Below are 21,016 nucleotides of genomic sequence, written 5' to 3' on the forward strand. Positions count from 1 at the left end.
ACCTCCGGGCGCGCTCGCCTGCCCCGTGTCCCCGCCCCGTGCCTCTCGTCGATTGGCGGCAGCGTCCCGGCGGCGGGCCACGATTGGCCGGCGTTGGCGCGCGAAGGGGTGCGCGGCGCCGGAGCGGCACGCAGCGGGGGCAGGAAACAATAGAACCGCGGCCGGAGGGGTCCGAGCAGGGAGCGGAGGAACCGGCCGCCCGCCCGCTTCGCTCAGCCCAACCCAACCCAACCCAGCCCAGCCCGCCCCGCGTCCCCGCAGCCGCCCCGCTGCCCCCGCCCCGCCATGGCGGACAAGGAAGGTAGGGCTCACGGCGCAGGCCCCGCGGCGCGGCCTCCTCCGTGAGGCGCGGGGTACATCCCCCCCTCCCCCCCCCCCCTCCTCCCCCCCCTCCTCTCCACACCCGTAACGGCCGCCGGTCTGAGGGGAGCGAGGACGGGGCCCGCCGGCCTCCCCCAAACCCCGTCGCCCGCCGCTTCCCCTCGCCCCCGGGCCGCGCGGGGGAGGCCTGTGGCCCGACATGTCGAGGCGGCGGCGACGCCGCCCGGGGCGGGGGGGGAATCCTGCCCGGATCCCGGTCCCTTCCCCCCCCTTTTCGCCGTTTGATGGCGCCCGAAGGAGGGAGTTTGTCTTTTCCGAGCAGAGGCCGGTGGGCTGGTGTAGGTGGGGAGGGCCTCAGAAATGTCGTGTGTCGTCGTCGTCCCCCCCCCCACGGGAGGGGTGCAGGCAGCTGCCTGCCTATTGCAGACAAAGAGATGTCACCGGCCACACAGCCATGTTCCGTGGGTGCCCTCCCAAAGGTCTTGCTGCGCTCGTTTGGTTTCTGTAGCGGAGGAGGCTAGCAGCAGATGGTGTGAGAGAATGAAGGCAGCAGAAGGAGCCTTGGAAAACTGGATTTGGGGAACTAGGAGTTCAAGGCTGCACCTGGACTGGTCTATTTAACAGCAGTTGCTGGCCCTCCTGCACTTAAACATCTTCACCATTCTGGTTTTTGCCTCCACAATATCCTGTGGCAACAAGTTTCAGAATTTTATTACGCTGTTTCTGTTGAGATGATGGAAATTTGACAGGGTTAATTTCAATTCCCAGCCTTACATCCAGAAACAAGGATTAGCATATGCAACAAAGGATTTTTACTAGCCACTACTGGAATAGAGTAGTCTTAACACCAAACCAGGGTGTGATGTAGTTGGCTCTTTATTCAGTTGCCCACTCCCAGTGTTGTGCGTGTGTTGTAAATATATTCATAAAAGCTAATCGTATGCATTTTTTTAAAAAAACTTTAGCAGCCTTTGATGATGCAGTGGAAGAACGTGTGATTAATGAAGAGTATAAAATATGGAAAAAGAATACCCCCTTCTTATATGATTTGGTAATGACCCATGCTCTGGAATGGCCCAGCTTGACTGCTCAGTGGCTTCCTGATGTAACAAGGTAAACTGATCCTTTTGTTGTTTTTTTTTAAAGCAAAATAAATAGTAAATCTAGGATCACTTTTTGTTAAGGTAAGACAGTATGTGATTCCTTTCTGTCTTGATGGCTTTTTGTACCCTTGTCTTGCCAACAGCAAGTCGAGGACTATGAATGCTAGAGAGATAATCAGACACTTATAATTTGGGAAAATGTCTTCTGTTACTGAGAAGGTATTTTTACACATTTCATTTCCATGTTTTTCTTCTTCCAGCTTCACCCTCCCCTCTAATAAGCAAAAAACTACTAAAAAAATAGAACTAGATATAATTTCTGTATAATCACTGTTTTGTCTTAAGCTTCCGTAACAATGTTCTGCTTGCAGTGAATGTTCATGCCCTCAGAGTTGTACTTGGGAGGAGCTGCTAAGGTCTGTTAAAGGAAGGCATAGGAATGGTGGTCTGTCAGAGTGTTGTGCTGCAAGAATTTTAGGTTGAGGTCTTGAGTTCCAATAAGAGATTTCCTCTGGAGGAAGCAAGTTTGGTGTTGGAGCAGGAGAGCAATGATAACTTTAAAGAGTGTTATTAGTGTGAGAAGCTGTCATCAAAAAACATTGTAATCAGCTCAGAATTTGTGTAAACCCCTTTTTTTGTTTGTCATGTAACTCTCTTCCCTTGCAGACCTGAAGGCAAAGATTTCAGTATTCACCGGTTAGTCCTGGGGACCCATACTTCAGATGAACAAAATCATCTCGTGATAGCTAGCGTGCAGTTGCCTAACGATGATGCACAGTTTGATGCTTCACACTATGATAGTGAGAAAGGAGGTAAGGAACCAGAGGGAGTTTTAACCATTTTTTCCTTCCCTTCTCAAAAGAACATTTGTCTTTCTTTAAAGTCAGGTAGCGGAGTTCAGATATTACTTCTAAACTAATCAATTTATTTTTAAGTGATAACCTTAATTAATAGGCAAGTACTGTGCTTTTTGAATGTATGTAATGTCTTAATAATATAATGATGGAAAAAGAAGGTGGCAGACTTATTGCAAAAGTACATGAAGGGGGTAAAACCTCACACCTCGCTATTTCTCATCAGGAATTGACATTGAATTTCATGGAGTACTGCTTATTGGTATTCTTATTATCACTTTTGCATTACATAAACTCTTCCAGTGAGAAAGTCACTGATGTAAAAGACTATTTTATGTCAGAGGAGTGTAGCATTTTAAATGTTCTTGTCTGAATTCTGGTGCCTGATAGTTGTGCCAGCCCCTCTTGGATAAAAAGATTATTGCGTTTTGTTAGGTTGGATGCTTTCTGTAATCTTAGTTGGCTGTCAGCATTGCTACAAGTTAGACACTTCTAATTTTTACTTGGTTGAACCACTCTTTCTACCTGGTGAAAGTCCTTTATAATCCAATATTTGCTCTTCTTTTTGCTGAAAGCCTGGATTGTGCAATTAGTATTTTGATCTTCTTAGAGTTATTTATGAGCACAGTGTTGTCTAATAAATACTTTGTTTCTATTCTATTTTAGTATTTCTCAAAAACATACTACTCCAATTTAAAAACAAGGCAAACAAAAAAACCTTCTTTTTGCCAGAATGGCGCTGTGCAATTTTGTGAAATACAAAGTTATTGTGACTTTACTTATAAAGATAAGGTAGCTTTAGCAAGTTATGTTATAGTCCTGTATCTTAAATGTGGTGCAGCAATTTGTTTTTACGAGAAATTTGTTTATTCTGCGATGCTGAATTTTGTTACATTTGAAAGTGCAGTAACATCACATCTGTTTCAAATGTACAACATGTCTTCATTACAGATAAGAGTTTTAGATATTATAAATGTGGGGCTTGTGTTGTTAAATTTGAAACAGTAAAAATCTGGGGGGAAGAAATGGTCTTTAACTTAGCCAAAGTCCTGATATTTTGATGTTAGGAATAGAGATGCTTAAAACAACATGATATTTGAAAGCTGGATTCTTTCAGTTACAGTTGTTCTTGTGACTGTCTTTCAAAATAAGTGCTTGGTAGTACCAGATGTACTACCAGTAAATAATAATGGGCTTGTTATTTACAACTACTAAATTCTTATTTCCAGAGTTTGGAGGCTTTGGATCAGTTAGTGGAAAAATTGAAATTGAAATCAAGATAAATCACGAGGGAGAAGTGAACAGAGCACGTTACATGCCACAGAACCCATGTATCATCGCTACAAAGACTCCATCCAGTGATGTCCTTGTCTTTGATTACACCAAACACCCTTCTAAACCAGGTGTCTGCTTTATGTCTGTGCTTCAGAGATCAGCTAGCCCTTCCTTAAGAAAAGGCTGGTGTAGTGAAAAAGAGTTAAAAAGTTTTATGGATTGCATGTCATTTGTGATTTTAGGGGAAAGTGGGTTTTTAGTATAAAAGGTTATTTTATATGAAGTTTAAACATATGTATGCAATATGTATCAATAGAAAGGTATGCTTTTTTTTTCTTTTTGCTGTTCTACTGCATGTTTTATCATGTCACTGTGTGTTTTGGTATATGGGGTGGTGGAAGGAGGCTCTTTGGAAACTGTATGATTTGCTGGGTAGCTGAGCTGTTATCCCAATATCCTGTAAGGATATTAACAGTCATTTACCAATGAACTCATCAAGATCGTATAGAGTAACTAGTTTTGCCACTCGCGGGGAGGATCAGAAGTGCCTTTCTCACTTTCAAAATGCAGTTGGAGGTGATGAGGGAGAGAAAAATACTGCACCAGTAGAGTGTTCAGGAAGAGTTTTTTGAGCAGTAACTGAGATGAGCTGCGGTTCCTCCATGCAGCTAGATCAGGTGACTCATGCCAAAGCATGGAGGTGGCTACTGGGCTTCTGATTCTTCAGCAGGTACTGTAGCACTAATTTAGAATGGACTATGCTAGGTCATCCAGCCAGGAAAAAAAAAAAAAGGCAGCTTGGAAAAATCTGCAGAGTGCTTTTATTAAGCTAAGAAGACAAACTGCTTTGTGTTGTTTCAGTGCTTTCTGTTTTAATGAGGTGATTCTTCAGTTGGGGAAAGTGCTCAAAAGGCTAGAGAGGGATCCCGTTGAAAATGTCAAAGCAAAGTTTAGTAAAGCACAGTAAAACATAATGCCAGGTGTTCCAGGATGTGCTGGAAATGATCCTAGGCAATGGATTTCTTACGCCACCTCTTTACAGACCCTTCTGGAGAGTGTAACCCTGATCTGCGTCTTCGTGGACACCAGAAGGAAGGTTATGGGCTGTCATGGAACCCCAACCTGAGTGGGCATTTGCTTAGTGCTTCTGATGATCATGTGAGTGTTTTAAATATAGCTGGGGTACAATCTGCACTTTGTGTCCCTTGGCAAAGGTCAAAAATCGTTTTGTTTTTTCTGAGGGGGAGGAGTAGGGGAGGTAACAAGAGTGTCTGTCTAAAGATGCAATTTTAAATTTTTTTAAATTTTTTTTTTAAAGACCATTTGCCTGTGGGATATTAGTGCTGTTCCAAAAGAAGGCAAAGTGGTGGACGCAAAGACCATCTTCACAGGGCATACAGCAGTAGTGGAAGATGTATCTTGGCACCTGCTCCATGAATCTCTTTTTGGATCTGTTGCTGATGATCAGAAGCTCATGATGTAAGTGGGGTTAATGTCTTCAGAAACTGAGTGCTTCTGTCCCTCTTGCTTTCCCATCTGCTCCTTAGTCCCTCAGTAAAATGGGATATAAGCCTTTGTTTCAATTCCATGTTTTCCCCTGACAGTTGGGATACTCGGTCAAACAACACCTCCAAACCTAGCCATTCAGTGGATGCTCACACAGCTGAAGTCAACTGCCTCTCTTTCAATCCCTATAGTGAGTTTATCCTGGCTACGGGATCAGCTGATAAGGTATGTCTGCCTTGAACTTGAAACATACTTGTTTAGTTTCTGGTGCGTAAATGTGGATGTATATGTTGGTTACTTCAACAAAAAAAATGTTCTTATGTGTTTTTTCCTAGACTGTTGCTCTATGGGACTTGAGGAACCTAAAACTGAAGTTGCACTCCTTTGAATCACATAAAGATGAAATATTTCAGGTATAACAAAATGTCTTTCTTTTATGCACATAGACTTAGTTCTACTTAGCTGTCTGGAAAAAATGAAGAACATTCTTTTCTACTCTATGGTTTTATTAAGTGTACTTGCACTTAAAAACTCCTATATGCTTTTCTCTCATCTGCTTATAATTTTCTGGCTTATTGTTGTGGAGCTGTATAGCACTCTGTGTGGGGTAGAGCTCCAGCACAGATAAGAGTGTCCAGAAAGCCAGGGGCAGAATGTAACAAGCAAAGATCGAGAGCTTTAACCACAACAGAAGGGTGAAATGCTAGCAGTACAGAGTAAATGTAAATTATTCATGGCAGCAGATTGAAGCAGGGAGGCACAATGAAATGGCTGCAGTGTTTTCATTTTCTCAGCTTGGTCCTGTAGGAAGGCTTTAGCTGGTACCCATTAAAGGGGATCACCGGAACATCCTGTGACAACGAACAATTGCTAATTTTGCTGGTGTAAATATAGAATGTTAACATCATGGATAGCATGTGCTTAGCAGATACAGTATTTCCATCTCCAACTCATGCCTTACTCAGAAGAAAAATATGTAGAGATTTTTTTGTAGAAGGGTTACTAGTTAAGACTGTAGTTACCTCTGAATAAAGTGACACAGGGAATCCTGAAATGTCAGGTTAGTGTGCAGAATTATGTGTTCTTTTCTAATCCTGTGATCCTATAAAGTGTGTTTTGAAGAGATTAATCTCCAGCAGAAGTAGTAAATGTAAGCTTTTGCGCAGTTAAGCTTAATTACAGTGATTTCTTTTCATGTATTAACTGTACTTACTACTTAAGGAATCCATAGTTTATATTTTTGCAATCCTTATTAAGGTAAAGAGCAACTAATATCCTTGAGGGCTGTTTGCGCTTCATAACACGTGGTCTTTGTTAGAGGAGAGGTTACGTGTTGTAGCTTTTTTGGTGCTCAAATGCCTTTTTAGTTTATGAATGTTCACAAACCTACCTCCTGTGTTAGAATGTTATTATTGGACATATTCATATTTCAAGTTAATATCAATTTGAATTCTCACAGAGCTTTCACAATGCAAAAGATAGTGGTGTTTGTTGTGAATGTCTGTGACATTACAGCTTTGTAAAACTAACTTTCTTTCTAAATTCATCCTTGTCTGTAGGTTCAGTGGTCTCCCCATAATGAAACTATATTGGCTTCCAGTGGCACTGACCGCAGGCTAAATGTTTGGGACTTGAGGTAAATCCCAAATTAGTCAATGTTGTCCTGACAAAATACTATTGACGAATTGCATCACACTTCAAAAAACAACCAACCTTCCCACCTTTTCATATCCGCCCCCCCCCCTTTTTTTTTTTTTTTTTAAACAGTAAAATTGGAGAAGAGCAATCCCCTGAAGATGCTGAGGATGGTCCCCCAGAGCTATTGGTAAATCTTTTGAATCTCATTGATTGTTTTGACCAGTTATCTCTGTGATGGAGATGTGAAAACATTCCCCTTTTTGTTTCCCCAATACTAGTTTATTCATGGTGGTCATACTGCAAAGATATCTGATTTCTCCTGGAATCCCAATGAACCCTGGGTAATTTGTTCTGTATCAGAAGATAATATCATGCAAGTCTGGCAAATGGTAAGTTGTTTGGGAAGGTGCGGGAAGTGGCAGATGAGAGACGGTGTTGAACTGCCTGGATTTCGGCATTCCTGGTTTTATTTACAGCTCTCAGAATTACTCATGTTGTAGCACTGCTTAAATCTCAAAGGGATAGTGAAATCCACTTTAGGTTTGGTTGAAACAATGGTTTACTAATACTCAGAAGCTGTTCTGTGTTTCTCATGATTATTAAAAAAAAAAAAAAAAATTGGTGCAGAAGCAAATTTTTTCCTTCTACATTTGAATGAAAACAGGGTGCGTGAGAACCCAAGATGAAGTTGAGGTTTCTGTTAGTTATTGTCTTAAAGAATGAAATCTTTGCAAATGATAGAAATGTCTTCCTGAAGATGGAGAGGGGTGGTGGTAAATAGGAAAAGTTTGCTGGCCCTAAATTACCAGCTGTTGAAGGTTTTGGAAAACAGTCTTGTACTGTTTGAATAACCTTTGACAAGACCGTACTCCTAATTTTTGTTTATCTATAAATTGTTTTCCAGGGGCTTTGTTCTTAGCAGCCTTCCACATAGTTCTTTTGGAAGGTGCTGCTGCAAAGTAGAGGATCTACTAAATGTATACAAAATAGTCTGTTAATTGAAGTAAGTCTTGCAGCGGTCTCTACTTTAACAAGGCAGATTTCCTTAAGCTACAGTAGCCTACAGGGTACTTATGAAATGTTTTGGAGATACGGCTCTTATGGAAAAGGTCATTTGCATTTCTTCTTTTATGTTAAATGGCCTTGCAGGGTCAGGGATGGCTGATAACATACCTGCAGATGAAAAACTGCCAGAACTTTTTGAAGTGTTCTAGCAGATGGAATCCTGTTCACTGTGGTGGTAAATGCTTCTTTGGCTCCTCCACTGTCTTGCAGGCGGAGAACATATATAATGATGAAGACCCTGAAGGAAGTGTGGATCCAGAAGGTCAAGGATCCTAGACGACAGCCTTTTCCTGTTTTTAGTCTTTTTCCTTCTCTTCCCTCTCAGCCCTGATATTGACTTAACACTGGTTTTGAGACACACGTAGACTTTGTGTTCAGCCATCCTTCTGTGTGTTCAGCCATCCTTCTGTAGATACCATCAACAGGCTTTTTAACCCAGACAGTGAGTACTCCCTAAGAAAAGGGCTTAGCCCGACTCAGCTGGTACCGTGCTGTAGCTCCTTGGTCAGATTTCCTACAACAACCTCTTGCGTATAGGGCTGGCCGTCCCATTTTAGCTGCCTTCATCACACAGAGCAAACTTGGTTTTGTTTTTTCTTCTGTTGTTAGCTTGCTACAGTTGTGGGCTTTTGCCTAATTTAAACAAAAGTTAAATTGGTAGAGCTGCCAGAGTATGCCTGAGCCAATGGAGATGATACAAGTGTTAATCCACTGACAGTTCAGAAATGGTGTGGAAGGTCTTGTCCTCTTCAGTACAACTCAGAAGTCTTGGGATTCCTTTAGTTAATCTGTACCTTGTGGATTTTTCTGCCTCTGCAGATACAAAACAGACTTGCAGATTCTGACTTGAACTGAAATTAAATTTCTTTCTGTATTTTTTTGTCTCTACTGGTAATTCTGGGTTTTTTCATTCCTTCCTTCCTTCCTTTCCCTTTTCTCCCATCTGCTGGGCAACAGCGGTTTGGTTTCGTTAGCTATTCCTGCAGAGCATTGTTCACCTTCCATGTATTTTGCTCTATTGTGTGTTTCTTGAGCTGTGTTTTCACATATATTTCTTTCCTTTCTGTGAAATGGTTTTTAAAACTTGGGGCCACCAAGTTGTAAAGGTGTATGTTTTTACCAACTGATGTACCACAGATGGCATGCCCGGTAACCTAAAACAGCATTGGTAGCTGGTATCTGTAAAGCAAACTAAATGTGGATGAACTACTTTTTTTAGGAGTTAGTCCTTGACCACTAGTTCCTGCACATCTTCCACTAGGGTGTCCTGTTCCACCAGCAACCTGTTACTCTCCATGCTCCTCATGACTAATTGCGTGTAAGTGCTTCAGATGGAATAAATTTTTTCTACGTAAATGCTGTGTAGCTTTGTGATTTTTGCGCTGATGTTTTCCTTCTGCATTAACTACTTTGTCGAGAGTGAAGTGTACCTCTTCAGAAAGCAGAGAAAGCAGGGGCGTAGTCTTTATCTATACGTGTCCTATGAGACTAGATGCCAGTATAGATACTCCTTAGTTTGTAACACATGGATGCTTCTCCCCCTCTTGTTTCTGCTGCTTTCTTTGTGAAATGAGTAAATGAGTACTTCATATCCCCAAGCAGTCAAGAATGCACTGAAGTGTGCCTTCCACCTGAAGCGTGCTGCTGTCTGGATTTTGGGTCTGCCTGTAGCCCTTACCACAGAACTATTTTTATTTTTTTTTTATTACTCTACAGCATGAATAGTTTGATGCTTTGAAGTACCTTGGTTTGACACACAAGCTTGTTATTTTGAGACAGCTTTGAGAATGAAAAGGATCCTTAAACTCCGACCTTTATTTTCAGTGTGAGACTTTTATATAATATAAAGTGGAAACCTCTTATCCACAAACTAGTTTCTGTGGCCCACAGTGGAGCATAGAATCACTTAGGTTGGAAAGGACCTTTAAGCATGTCGCAATACAGCAGAGACTCTTGAAATACAAAAGAAAATCCTGTTAAAAGGATAAAGCTTCTCTTGCATGTAAACTTTTAAAAAATCAACCCCCCTAACACTAGCTTCCAGAACAATACTTTCTGTATACAATCCACCTATGAAACAAGACAAGATACATTTTTCCGAACACAGCAAAACATATATCTTATCCTTCATATATGTCCATTGTTCAGTGCAAGTATTATTTCCTCTGCTCCTCTGTGGAAAAGCAGTTTTACTACACAATCAGCAGCAGCGCCTTGAGAAATACAAACAAATGATTGGTATTCCTGACTTCAGGCAGCTGCTGCGCATCAGGTAGGATAAGCAGCAAGAGGCGAGGTCTCCTGCAGATGCCTCTGTCCTTTGCTTTTGCTACAACAAGGAAAAGTCCACCGTTCCTAAGAGTCCTGGTCTGCTTTTTCTTCTGATTTGCAAAGGTGGCCGTAGATTTCTAAGCAGCTCCTGTATGGGTAGAAAGTAAATTTAGGCTACTGAATATTTACATCAGGTACTCTGGCTGGAGAAAATGGGGAAAGAGGGACAGATGTTATTTCTGAAAAACATTCTTTCTTTTCACAGTATGGAAGAAAATAATTAGGAAATGCTTAAACTGGCTCAGTATATGGTCTTGTGAGTGTGCAGACCTAGCCCAGCCCTTCCAGAACTCCTGGCAAACAAACTAGCTTTAACAGAAGGGAATGTAATTTTTGGTGTGAGCTATGGGAGACGGCAGCTCAGAGCCGTACTTAACTCTGAGGTCCCCGGTGCAAATGTGAAACTTAATGAGGTGTCCTGACACACGAGAAACCTTGCACGCTATCGCTTCCAGGGACGGCGATTTGTAGATTGCCAGGAGTTAAGAGACTGCACTGCTGCACCCAGGCTTAAATATTAGTCTGTGATTTAGAAGGACCCCAAGCAGCAAAGACATGGGGTTGCTGGGATCTGGTCTGAGTCGTAAATGCAGTCACTCTCATTAATACGTCTTGGAATGGCTGGTGATGTGCCAGGCTGAAATAGAGATGTCTTCCCCTGTGCTTACCAGGCTGAAGTCTTACCTGGATAAAAGAAACTATAGCTATTTGTGGCAGGGAATATCTTCCTGTGGTGTGCTTGCATGAGGAGGTTTGAGTGGAGAATAGGAAAAAAAGTACTAAAGTAACAGTGAAGCTACAGAAAATGGTTAAGAGTGTGTACAGCTGAGGTTGGAGTAACACAGAACACCACAAGTTTTGGTGAGTAAAATAGTCCACAAACTTAAAAGACATTTTCTGGAGCTTTAAAAAATCCCGTGTAATGAAGACCCGAGTGAAACCAGCAGTAGCGAGCAATAAGCAGGTAGTTCTCTCTCACTGGAAAGCACCCACAACGGTGTTTCCCAAATCTAAACCACAGCTCCTTTCCAATATTCCTAAGGAAACTGGCACTTAGTTTTAAGTTGCCACGCCTGCTTCTCGGAAAGCAACTTGGAAAGCAACCTCCACTCCTCGTGTACAGGAATTTCCACCAAATCCCTATTTCCTGGACGGCCAAAGGTCCGGAGCTCCTGCTGTGCTGCCCCACCAGACCCCTTGTTTACACACCAGCCACCTGCCCAGGGACCAGGACCAAAAGCCCATGGCATCCAATAGCTGTGTGACCACCAGCCTCCCTTCTCCACCATCCTCCTCCTCCCAGCCCCTACCCACTGTCCTCCCAGTCCCCTCCGCGCTGCAGGGACGAAACACAAACGGACTTGTAGATGGAGAGCTCCCGGTGGAGGCTGGTCCTCAGCTCCTCCAGTTCCTGATTCTTGCGCTGCTGGAGCTGGACCCCGTTCTTCAGCTCCTTCAGCCTGTCTTCCAGCTCCTCAACATGTTCCTGGAGAGTAAGAAGACAAGAGTGGATTACCTGGGGGAGGAAGGCTGTCTCGGTGCCCACGCTCTCATGGAGGGGAGATCTGCCTGTCGATGGTGTTGGTCTGGACAAAGCGCAGCCAGGCTGATGGCTGGCCAACTACTGTCTTTAAAAAAAACCTCTACAAAAAAGCTTTGTTTTATTACAAAGGTGGAAGCTTGGGCTGGGATGTGACGCGCTGGGTTCTTAGGCTTCTCTCGGCTGGTTGGTTTCGTCCCCTAGACTACTTTGTGTGTGTTTTGAGATGCTGTCAGAATTGTATAAACCCATGAGTCAGGAGAAGATAAACATGGAATTTGGGAAAAAGAAAATGTGGAGGCACATCAGGGATGCCCCAAAGCCCTGTCCTTCCAGAGAGAGTGGACCCTGAAACCCAAGATGAGCAGTGTCATGGGCACTGGTGACCTGGTCCCCAACTCAGCAGGGAGGAGAAGCGATGGAGGGTGGACGCCAGCTTCCAGAAGCTGCTCAGAGCCAGGCTGGGAGGAGGCAGCGATTACGAGCCGAGAACAGGGAGTGTTGAAACAGCGGAGATTAATTGTGGAGCTTCTTTGCCAAATGTGCTCTTGTAGATATTGAATTGCCTTATCCCTCAGGACAAGGTGCTGGGGGGGGTGGAAGGGGGGAGAGATGCCTGGCGCAGCCAGAAATAAACCTCTCAGGAGGCAGCCCGGCTCCTGGGCTGTGGGCACAGGAGGCGAGACCCTTCCTGGCAGTGGAAAGGGCAGGATCTGCCCTGGCGGGGCTGGACTTTTAAAGAAAAGCCACCTTTCTTTAAAAATGACTCTTCCAAGTGCCTTAGCTCAGCCCCTGTGCTAGTGCGAGCTGCAAGAAACAAGTAGCTCTGCCACCAGCCCGCTCCGGGAAGGAAACCTCCCATCCTTCCCCTCTGCCTCGTCCCTGCTTGCTGGAGCCATTTCCGAGGGGCAGGTCAAAACCAAGTGAGAATATAAGGAGGAGAAACCTTTTTTCCTAGCAGCTCATCGAGTGAAGCCCCAGCACTTTCCCACCGCATCCCTGTAACCTCGGGTTTGCCCTATGCCCAGGGGCTGCTGCTTCCCCTGGCCCGTGCCAGGGCAGGGGATGCTTTTGACTTCAACCAGGAGGAGATATTCCACCTCCTTACCCTCCTCATCCACCCCGCTCCACCCCTTGGCCCTACGAGCGAGACGTTCAGCATCCACATTTCACCGGCTGCAAAGAACGACTCCCACTCTCCAAAGAAGAGGGTGCGAGGGGTGCCCAGCCGGGGCGCGTACCCGATACTGCCCGACCTCTTCATCCCGCTTCTGCTTGACGAGGATGATCTGCTCCTCCAGGCTCCGGTTCTGCAGCCGCAGCCGGCTGACCTCGCCCTGCAAGGGCCGCAGGGCTTCCTTCATCCCTTGGATCTCCCCCTGCATCTCCTGCAGCGCCTTCGCCCCGGCCTCGCGTCTCTCCAGCAGCCGCAGCAGTTGGGGCTCGTAGTGCTCCTCCAGACCCCGCCGGCTCTCCGCCACGAAGCTCTCGAACTCCATGGAGAGCCGCCGGCTCTCCTGCAGGTACAGGTTATCCTGCCGACACGGTGGAGTCTCCAGCCGTTGCCTCAAAACCTCCTTCTCCTTCTCGCAGGTCTCCTTCAGCCGGGACAGTTCTCCAGAGAGCTGCCCAGCCTGGGTCTCCAGCTCGCCCCGGTAAGCAGCGTGCTGGGAGAGGTCGTGCCGCCGGCTCTCCAACTGGTACTGGCAAGCCACGCACTCCTTCGTCACTTTGAACAACTTCTGCTTGATCTGACGGATCTCATCCTTCAGGTTGTCCCTCTCCAGCTCCACCTTGGCCAACAGCCGGCAGGCTGCCTGGATCTCCTCGTGGGCATGGCGGATCTCCTGCAGCGCTGGCTCCCGGAGCTGGGCGAGCTCTGCGATCAGGCTGTCTCTCTCTTTCTCCAGCCGCTCGACGGCTTCGATGCACTCTTGGAAGTAGTCCCCCAGCTCTTCGAGGGTCAGACACTGATGCTCTGCGCCATCCGCATCCAGGGGGCTGCCTGCCCCCTCTGCGTCCATGTCCAAGGGGATCCCTGCCCCCTCTGCGTCCACGTCGGCTGGGATCCCTGCCCCCTCTGCGTCCATGTCGGCTGGGATCCCTGCCCCGTCTGTGTCCATGTACAGCGGGATCCCTACTCCATCTGCATCCACGTCCAGTGGGATCCCCGTCCCACCTGCATCCACACCCAGTGGGATCCCTGCCCCATCCGCATCCAGTGGGATCCCTACTCCATCCACGTCCAGCGGGATTCCTGCCACGTCCACGTCCACCTCCAGTGGGATCCCGGCCCCAGCCGCATCCTCGTCCAGCTGGGACCCTGGCATGTTTACTTCCAAGGAAGTGTCCCCGACATTTGCCTGCAGCTCCTGGCTGGTGTCTGGGCTGTCCCCATGGAGGGGTGTCACCCCCACCCCTACCGCTGGGTCTAATGGGCTGCGCGAAAGGTCCACGTGCGGAGCAGCACCTGCAGCCTCTCCCTGCGGGGCTGAGGATGCTCCGACTTCATCCAGCTGCAGCTCTAGACGGGGCTCGGGCTCTGCCATCAGGTCCCTGGAAAGAAGAGGAGACGTGAACCAGAGCAATGAGTGTAACAGGTCTCAGCGAGACGCGGGTGCCCCGCAGCAGGCTGAGCTGGGGGTGCGCTCGCCATGGCCCCACTGCCGTGACCGTCCCCATGTCACCCACGGGCTGCGCAGACTGGGCAGGGCACGCTCTGATGACAACTTGGAACCAAACTGTCAGCTTTGTCATGGGCGAAAACAAGGGAAGAAAACCCTCTTAAAGTGACTGACAGCCACAGAGAAAGAGCGAGGGATGCAAACCCAGACCCCAAAACCAAGAGCTACTCTAGTGCCGACAGAAACTGCCACCCTGTCGCAGCCGATCTCCCCCAGCAGCACCGGTGTGACCGGCGTGGGCACTCCCGGTAAAACTTGCGGGGATTTTAGCATGTGGCATAACCTCACAGCAAGGGAATGTGCTTCTAAAGCACAGGCGGGCTCCGAGATGGTTGAGATGGAGTAAAGCACCGCATGCACAGTGCCGGAGCGAGCGGCAGTTTCTGCAGCAGGAGCCCGGCGAGCTCCTCTTTGCAGAGTCATCCGATCCCATCATTATCCCCAGCCCCGGTACCTGCAGCTGCCACCACCAAATACTCGCGTCTCACATTTGCTCGGGTGCTATTTGGGGTAGGATGGAGAGGACAACCCTCGGGGACGAGCCGGGGCTTTTCCTGCTGTTTCCAGGAGCCGGGGCCGGTGGGTTTGGTGGGAGGATGCTCTCACCTCCCGGCCACACCGCTGAGCTCATGTCTAGTCATCCCCCGAGGAATGAGCGCAGGCTGGCACTCGCAGGCAGCCCTCGGCTCGCAGCAACGGCTTTAAGGAAAGAACTGATTTTCACCGATACTTTCTCTCCTAATAAGGTAGTTTTCGGCAGCGATGACACATCGCAGCCTCGGACTTAATGGCCCGTTGGCTGGAGAGGGGGCAGCGCCTGGAAAGGTGGGGAAAGGGCTCTGCTTCATTTTTCCTTGCCCTCCTCCAGGGCCAGCGCTTATTTTTCAAAGTTCCCGGCTCTGCTTTGCATCGGTGGGGCAGGCGGGGAGGACGGCTGTCCCACCTTCCCAGTGGGGCTTGGGGGCTCGCTCCCACCCCCCCCACTCCTCGTCCCAGAGCCCCCCAGGTGGGCAGCACTCCTGGGTACCCCGGAGGGGCTGTTCCCCCCCCCCCCCCACTCCTGAGGGTCCACGGATGCTCCCTGGGTGCTGAACCTCTGACCCCCCACCCCATCCCTGTACCCCAAGCTTTGGCAGCCCCCTTGCCTGCCCCACGCCCCCCACCTCATCAAGGATCCCGCACCCATGGGATCCCCCCTTGGCCAGACACCAGCCCCTTCTTCTCCGCTCCCCCCCCCCCCCCCGCCCCTGCTCGCCCCGGGTGGGCTCTTACCTTCCTCCCCTGGAGCCCAACACCTCCGGCTCTGCGCTGCACATGGGCTTAGCATGGGGTGGGGGGTTATTAATAAACAGGGTTGGAAATCAGACTCCCCGGAGCAGCCGCTTCGCTTGGCCACCGCCTGCAGTGCCAGCTGCGGGCTGCTGCTCCCTCCGCCCCGGGGAGGAGGAGGAGGAGGAGGAGGAGGAGGAGGAGGAGGAGGGCGGGGAAGGCCAAGCCGCCTGCATCCCTGGCAGAGGCAGCTGCAGGGGCTGGCTGCAGCCAGCCTGCATCCCTAGGGAGTATCCCCCGCATCCCCCCATATTCCTCTCCTTCTGTTCCCACCTGTGATTTAAGGTGGAGGTTTGCTTAAACGTGCCCCTTCCCACGGTGCTGGGGGCTTCTTCCCGGGAGCTGCGGGGCTGGGGTCCCGGGCAGGACGTGGGGGGCCGGGATGGGGACAGTGGGGTGTCTGGGCAGTGTCCCCTGGAGCTGTGTGGGGTTCGCCTCCGATGCGGGCGGCTGGAAGGGGAAACGCCGGAGGAGGATACAGCACGTGGCCGCCAAACACTGCGGCCTCATCCTGTGCACAGAGCGGGGTGCTCGACCAGGCAGCGATGCACTCCCCTTGGTATTTATTAAAGCATATTCATGTATTAAATACCAATAACTCAGGGGTCTTTAGGTCCCCCCATTGGGCCCTGCAAACAGCCCAGTAACGGCAGAACGCAGCCTCCGCTTCCTCTTCCACCCATAACCCCATCTCTGCCCCTCCTTCCCCCTCTGTTTTGGGGATGGAGTTGGTTGTATTTCACTCTGCAAAGTCCTGCGGTGGCCAAGCACCCGGCACCGCTTTTCCACCTCCTCTCACCCACCATCCCCGCAGCTCCGCTCGCCCTCAGTGCCCGTCCCCATCGTCCCCACCCCGCAGCACCCTAACCCGCCCCTTCAGTGGTTATATTATTAGCATGTATTTATATAAAATACCTATTTTAGATATATTGCCGTGTTGGCACGGGTGCAACCGCCCAAGGTGGTGACACGGCCAGTGGGCGCTTTGCCCGGCCGCCCCCCGTGGTATTAGAGCCAACCGAGCCTACCTCCGCCTGGGCCCGATCCTGCCTGCTGCCGCCGTGACTGAGGAAGTCGGCACTCGCCGTTCAGGAAGTCGCCAGCTTATGTGCCCCAAAATCGCCCAGCAACGCGTACCACAGCTTGCAACATCGCCCGGTGCCACCCTGTCCCTGCGTCACCAACACCATCACCGACACCTTGCCCATGCCTTGCTTGCTGCCGGGCTGCCGAAACCAGGTTTAAAATAACTGCGTTTGTCCATCTCCCAGGAACAGAGCTTTAAAAGGAAAAGGGAGATTTAGGTGGGGGTTTTTTTCTTTTTTTTCTTTTTTTTTTTTTTGTTTTGATCCTGTTGCTTTTTTCAGCCCGACCCACCTTTTTTTTCTCTCTTTTTTTCCATGAAGCGCGTCTATTTGTGCCGAGATTTTTGACTCAATAGGAGAGGAATGCTGTTAACTCGCACAAGTTGCGTGTATAAATATATATCTAGAGCTGAAACTGCCAAGGGGAGAAACCTGCGGGTCGTGCGGGCTGGGTCCAACAAACCCTTGTAGGGGATGGAGGGGACGATGGCAGCGGCGCTGCCGAGCCCGGGCTGGGGTTTATCTAATGAGCTGCCAAGGGCAGGGTGGGGATTGAAGAGGCTCAGCTGTTCTCTCCTCCGTAAGAAGATACCCCGGCCCCTGTTTTGTGGATATAACCAGGCAACAGCCAGCTCGGGTGTCAGCAGCCGGACCCCGATGCACTCGGCAGAGCCTGGCCGGCCACGGGCACGCACCGAGTTGGGCCGGCACGGAAAGACACCGTCGGAGTGGACTTTGCTCGGGTAAACAGAGCTGGCGGGGAGTTATCGGCGCCGCTGCCGAAGGGGAAAGCAAAAGGCAGGAGAGTATTTCAGAGATAAAATGTTCCGGCTGTTAGAATAAATGGCAGCGGCTCCAGTCACTGCCCTGCCCCACCACTGCCGCGGCGTCCCCGGCACGGACCCGGTGAGCGGCTGAAGATGGTCACGGGGAGCAAAGAGCAGCTGTTGGTCCCTTCGCCTCGCCTCCGGTGACCTGGTGCTGCCATCCCCCTTCCCGGTGGATTTTTCCTTCCCGTTACGCGTGGCAGATCGGCCCCGAGGGCAGGGAAGGAGCCGACACTGTGGTCTCACCACCCTGGCACCACCATCTTGGCACCGTCACCCTGGCACCCCTACGGCAGCTCTGGCTCTGTCCCCATCCCACAATCTTTAGGGACAGGCTTGGTCCCCAACTTCGGGACCTCCTTGGCCAGAGGCTCCGGCAGTGCCGACGGCACCGCGGGGCTCCCAGCCTGCCCAAACCCCAGCGCCAACTGGTTTTAGCAGCGGTGAAGCTGGGTGATGCTGCCAGCCCGGTGGTCTCCGCATGTGGCTCACCATTTGCCGAGGCCGTGGGGGCTCCGGCTGCAGCAGGGTGAGCGGTGTGGATCTGGTGTGTCCCCCCCCCGCCACGCGCAGGAGCTGCAATCTGATCTCAGGGGGAAAGTGTGATTCATCGCTGGAGCTGGGAACGCTTCCAGGGATGGATCCTGGCTCGGAGGGCGGCAGCATCGTGCGCTTGCTCCTGCCCTGCCCTCGCAAGGTGGCCCCTTCGCCCTGGCTGGGTGGGGGGGTCCCTGGGTGAAACTGAAGCATCCGTGGCTGTGTAGGGGTGGCACGTGGGGGCATTCACCCGGGCCTGGGGGGGTTGGATGGCACTGGCCCCTTGGGAACAGCTTGGCTCGCTTTACCTCCTGCCTCAGTTTCCCCAGCTGAGACCTGGGGGGGGGGGGGGTCCCTGCCTTGAGGCCCACCACCAGCAGTGAGGCAGGGGTGCCGTGGGGATGCCGCTGTGGGATCCGGCACGGAGTGAGCACCGCAGTCGAGTCGCTGGAGTTGGCACCGGGGGTCTCATCCTGCACCCGCGATGGAGATGCCGGAGTCGTTGCAAAACTCCCAGTGCACCGGCCAGGGCAAAGAGGGTCAGGATAGATCCTGCGAGAGGGAGGCAAGGTCACGCCGTGGGGCCGGAGGAGGAGGAGGAGGAGGAAGAGAAGTGCAGCTTGGGCATGTGCCCAGCTGGGACAGAGACGAAAGGGAGACCGAAGGCGCCGTCTGCCCCGCAGGGACCTTGGGAGTTCCACGGGAGCAGGGCAGGATCCCACCCCTGGGCCACAGGCGCCGGCGGCTCCCGCTTATCTGGGTGCCTGGGTGCCAGGTCCCGCTCTGCCCCGCAGAGAAGGGGGACAAGGAAAGCGCAATTCCTGCCATAATTGCTCCTGAGGGAGACGCTGGCCCAGCCGGGGGAGCGGAGCAGGGATGAGTGGGGGGGTCTGGCTGCAGGACCGAGCACCGGAGCCCCTGCCAGCGCACCCGCATCGTGCTCCTTCAGCTTTACCTTTGCTCAGCCCAGATACCAGGCTTTAAACCTTGCAGATATTGGGTTTTAAATATTTGCATCAAGGCTGCCTGTCCCGGCAGCTCCCACGGCAGTCCCTGCGTGTGCCACCCCATGCCACGGGCTTACGGGTGCCCCAAGCAGCGCCCGGCCACGGTCTCGCAATACCCACCAGGGTGTGTGCGTGCACGTGTGCACGTGTGTGCACAGCTCAGCGTGCACGAACAGCCCCGTAACAAGCAGCCATTGCAACCGGTGACCCGCATTATTAGCAACCCGTGCGCTTGTGCGACGGAGCTGGCAGGGGACCGATGTGGTGGGGTCAGGCCTGAAGGCATCTTTGAAGCAACGGTGATGGACACCCTCTTCCCCCAGTTTATTCCCGGAGCTGGTGGCTGCCAGCCATGCTCAGGCCATGCCGGCGGATTTCACGCCCCGGGTCTGGGGCTGCCATCCACCATCAGCCCCATCGAGCGCTCTGCCGCCAGCCCACGGGGCAATTCTGGGGCAGATCAGCCAACCTGTCCATGACATCTCACGTGGCACCCTGTGCCCGTCGGGCACCAAGGCTGTGTCGACTTTCCTGTGGGTTTTTCCCTTTGCATTGAATCCGGATGTTCACACGGGAGCTGGAGCTGCCTCTCGTGACCACCCGGCCGGGACATTGCAGGCATGGGTGATGCTTCTGGGAGGCCGTGACAGAACCATCCCTTCCCAGTACAAGGGTGCTGGGCAGGGAGCAATTGCTGCTACTTATTCATCACCATCTCCGTGTGCACCACACCTCAATAACGAGCTGTTTGCCTTCATTCTTCCAATGACGTTTACGGCCCAGGCACCCTTCTATAAATCCCCATTTTTAAAACAACGAGCACAGCGCTGATTTTAAGCATCACACCAACCAGTCCCCGTGTCCCAACGATCGCTAGCAGGGTCACTCGTTGCTGGGTTTTTCCATATCCTGGGGCAAGCAATGAGGATCAGCGGCTCCAGCTCCGGTTCCTGGCCCCATGGGAGGGATTCGGAGCGAGCGGCTCCTGCTCGGGGACACAGCAGGGTGGGAAGCGGCACCCAGGGGCTCAGCGGAGCCGGACCGGCCGTGCGAGAACCTTGTCCCGGCCACCCGCGAGAACCCGATGTGTTAATGAGTAATGAGGGAGCAGCCAGCCCTCCCGCTGCCCCGGCGAGGGGAAGGAAACGGGGGCAGAGGACGGGCCGAGCACACCCCAACACACCGGCTGCACCGAGCTCGTGCCGTCCCGGCGCAAGAGGCAGGATCTTCGGCGGACGCCGCAGCCGGTGGCCGATGCGTTTTGGCACCCTTAGGTGCCGTTTGGGATCTCGCCTCGCAGGGATCAGGCACGGGGGGGTCTTAGGCACATGGCGGCCCCCCGTCTCTCTGTCTCCCCTCCCGGGTGCCTCTGCCTTGGCCTTGCAGGAGCCGAGCTCCAGCCGGCTGCTCTCCCGGCGAGGCGCCCGGCATCCTTGTGACCATCTTGGCTGAGCAAGCGGAAAACGAGTTACCCAGCTGGGTACCCCGGCACGCTGCCGGCACCGGAGCTCTCTGGGGAAGGGGTAAAGCTTTCTGGGGCTCTGCATGAAGGGCTGGTGTTTTAGGGAGCTCCTGAACTTCCCTTTTCCACCAGGACCGGGACTGTAACAGAGGGAAAGCTGAGGATGACCCTCCTCTTTGCCTTCCTCCTCTACTTTACTTGCGTATCTGACGAGAGCTCTCCCCAGAGGGTAACGGATACTCTCCCTCTCGCTGTGATTATTTGGACAATGCTCCATAACTGTGTGCAAATATATTTCTCAAACTGGTTCTGCTTCCATCCGAGGAGGGGCAAGATGTGAAAACCAGGATCTGTTTTTGGAGGCTAATGACTCGGAAGTTAGAGCCGGCGGCGGAAAGTAACACAAACACCCTAATTGGGGATTAGCTTTAGCTTTTCCCCAGCGCAGTTCA

At 50.9% G+C, this 21,016-nt stretch overlaps 2 protein-coding genes across 5 annotated transcripts; one reads left to right on the forward strand and one right to left on the reverse strand.

Annotated features, from left to right (window-relative positions):
- The first annotated feature begins 62 nt into the window (after window positions 1-62).
- Window positions 63-9,118, forward strand: RBBP4 (RB binding protein 4, chromatin remodeling factor). Its single transcript, XM_049820106.1, has 12 exons — window positions 63-301; window positions 1,287-1,434; window positions 2,091-2,236; window positions 3,508-3,681; window positions 4,596-4,711; window positions 4,872-5,032; window positions 5,158-5,284; window positions 5,395-5,472; window positions 6,619-6,695; window positions 6,827-6,884; window positions 6,976-7,086; window positions 7,973-9,118. Exons 1-12 carry the CDS (start codon window positions 286-288, stop codon window positions 8,036-8,038), a joined length of 1,278 nt encoding a protein of 425 aa, XP_049676063.1. The 5' UTR covers window positions 63-285; the 3' UTR covers window positions 8,039-9,118.
- A 457-nt stretch (window positions 9,119-9,575) lies between these two features.
- On the reverse strand, window positions 9,576-17,055 carry SYNC (syncoilin, intermediate filament protein). Of its 4 annotated transcripts, XM_049821071.1 has the most exons (5): window positions 17,024-17,055; window positions 16,675-16,925; window positions 12,875-14,189; window positions 11,455-11,579; window positions 9,576-10,181 (listed from the first exon to the last, which is right to left on the reverse strand). In XM_049821071.1, exons 3-5 carry the CDS (start codon window positions 14,180-14,182, stop codon window positions 10,118-10,120), a joined length of 1,497 nt encoding a protein of 498 aa, XP_049677028.1. In that variant the 5' UTR covers window positions 14,183-14,189; window positions 16,675-16,925; window positions 17,024-17,055; the 3' UTR covers window positions 9,576-10,117. The 4 variants fall into 4 exon arrangements, with proteins under 4 accessions (XP_049677028.1, XP_049677031.1, XP_049677027.1 ...); XM_049821074.1 differs by lacking the exons at window positions 16,675-16,925; window positions 17,024-17,055 and adding an exon at window positions 16,562-16,625; XM_049821070.1 differs by lacking the exons at window positions 16,675-16,925; window positions 17,024-17,055 and adding an exon at window positions 15,590-15,740.
- Window positions 17,056-21,016: the final 3,961 nt, after the last annotated feature.

The sequence above is a fragment of the Accipiter gentilis genome, chromosome 17 (assembly GCF_929443795.1).
Source record: "Accipiter gentilis chromosome 17, bAccGen1.1, whole genome shotgun sequence".
NCBI classification, from domain to species: Eukaryota; Metazoa; Chordata; class Aves; order Accipitriformes; family Accipitridae; genus Astur; species Astur gentilis.

Excerpts from the sequence above, each read along its gene's own strand:
- RBBP4 (XM_049820106.1), top strand. Across the intron at positions 3,682-4,595 it reads CAAACACCCTTCTAAACCAG|ACCCTTCTGGAGAGTGTAAC; the intron begins GTGTCTGCTTTA and ends ACCTCTTTACAG. Across the intron at positions 6,885-6,975 it reads ATGGTCCCCCAGAGCTATTG|TTTATTCATGGTGGTCATAC; the intron begins GTAAATCTTTTG and ends CCCCAATACTAG.
- SYNC (XM_049821070.1), bottom strand. The coding sequence starts at position 15,633 with ATGTGCAGCGCAGAGCCGGAGGTGTTGGGCTCCAGGGGAGGAAG. Across the intron at positions 14,190-15,589 it reads TTGGGCTCCAGGGGAGGAAG|GGACCTGATGGCAGAGCCCG; the intron begins GTAAGAGCCCAC and ends TCTTCTTTCCAG. Across the intron at positions 11,580-12,874 it reads AAGAGGTCGGGCAGTATCGG|GAACATGTTGAGGAGCTGGA; the intron begins GTACGCGCCCCG and ends CTTACTCTCCAG.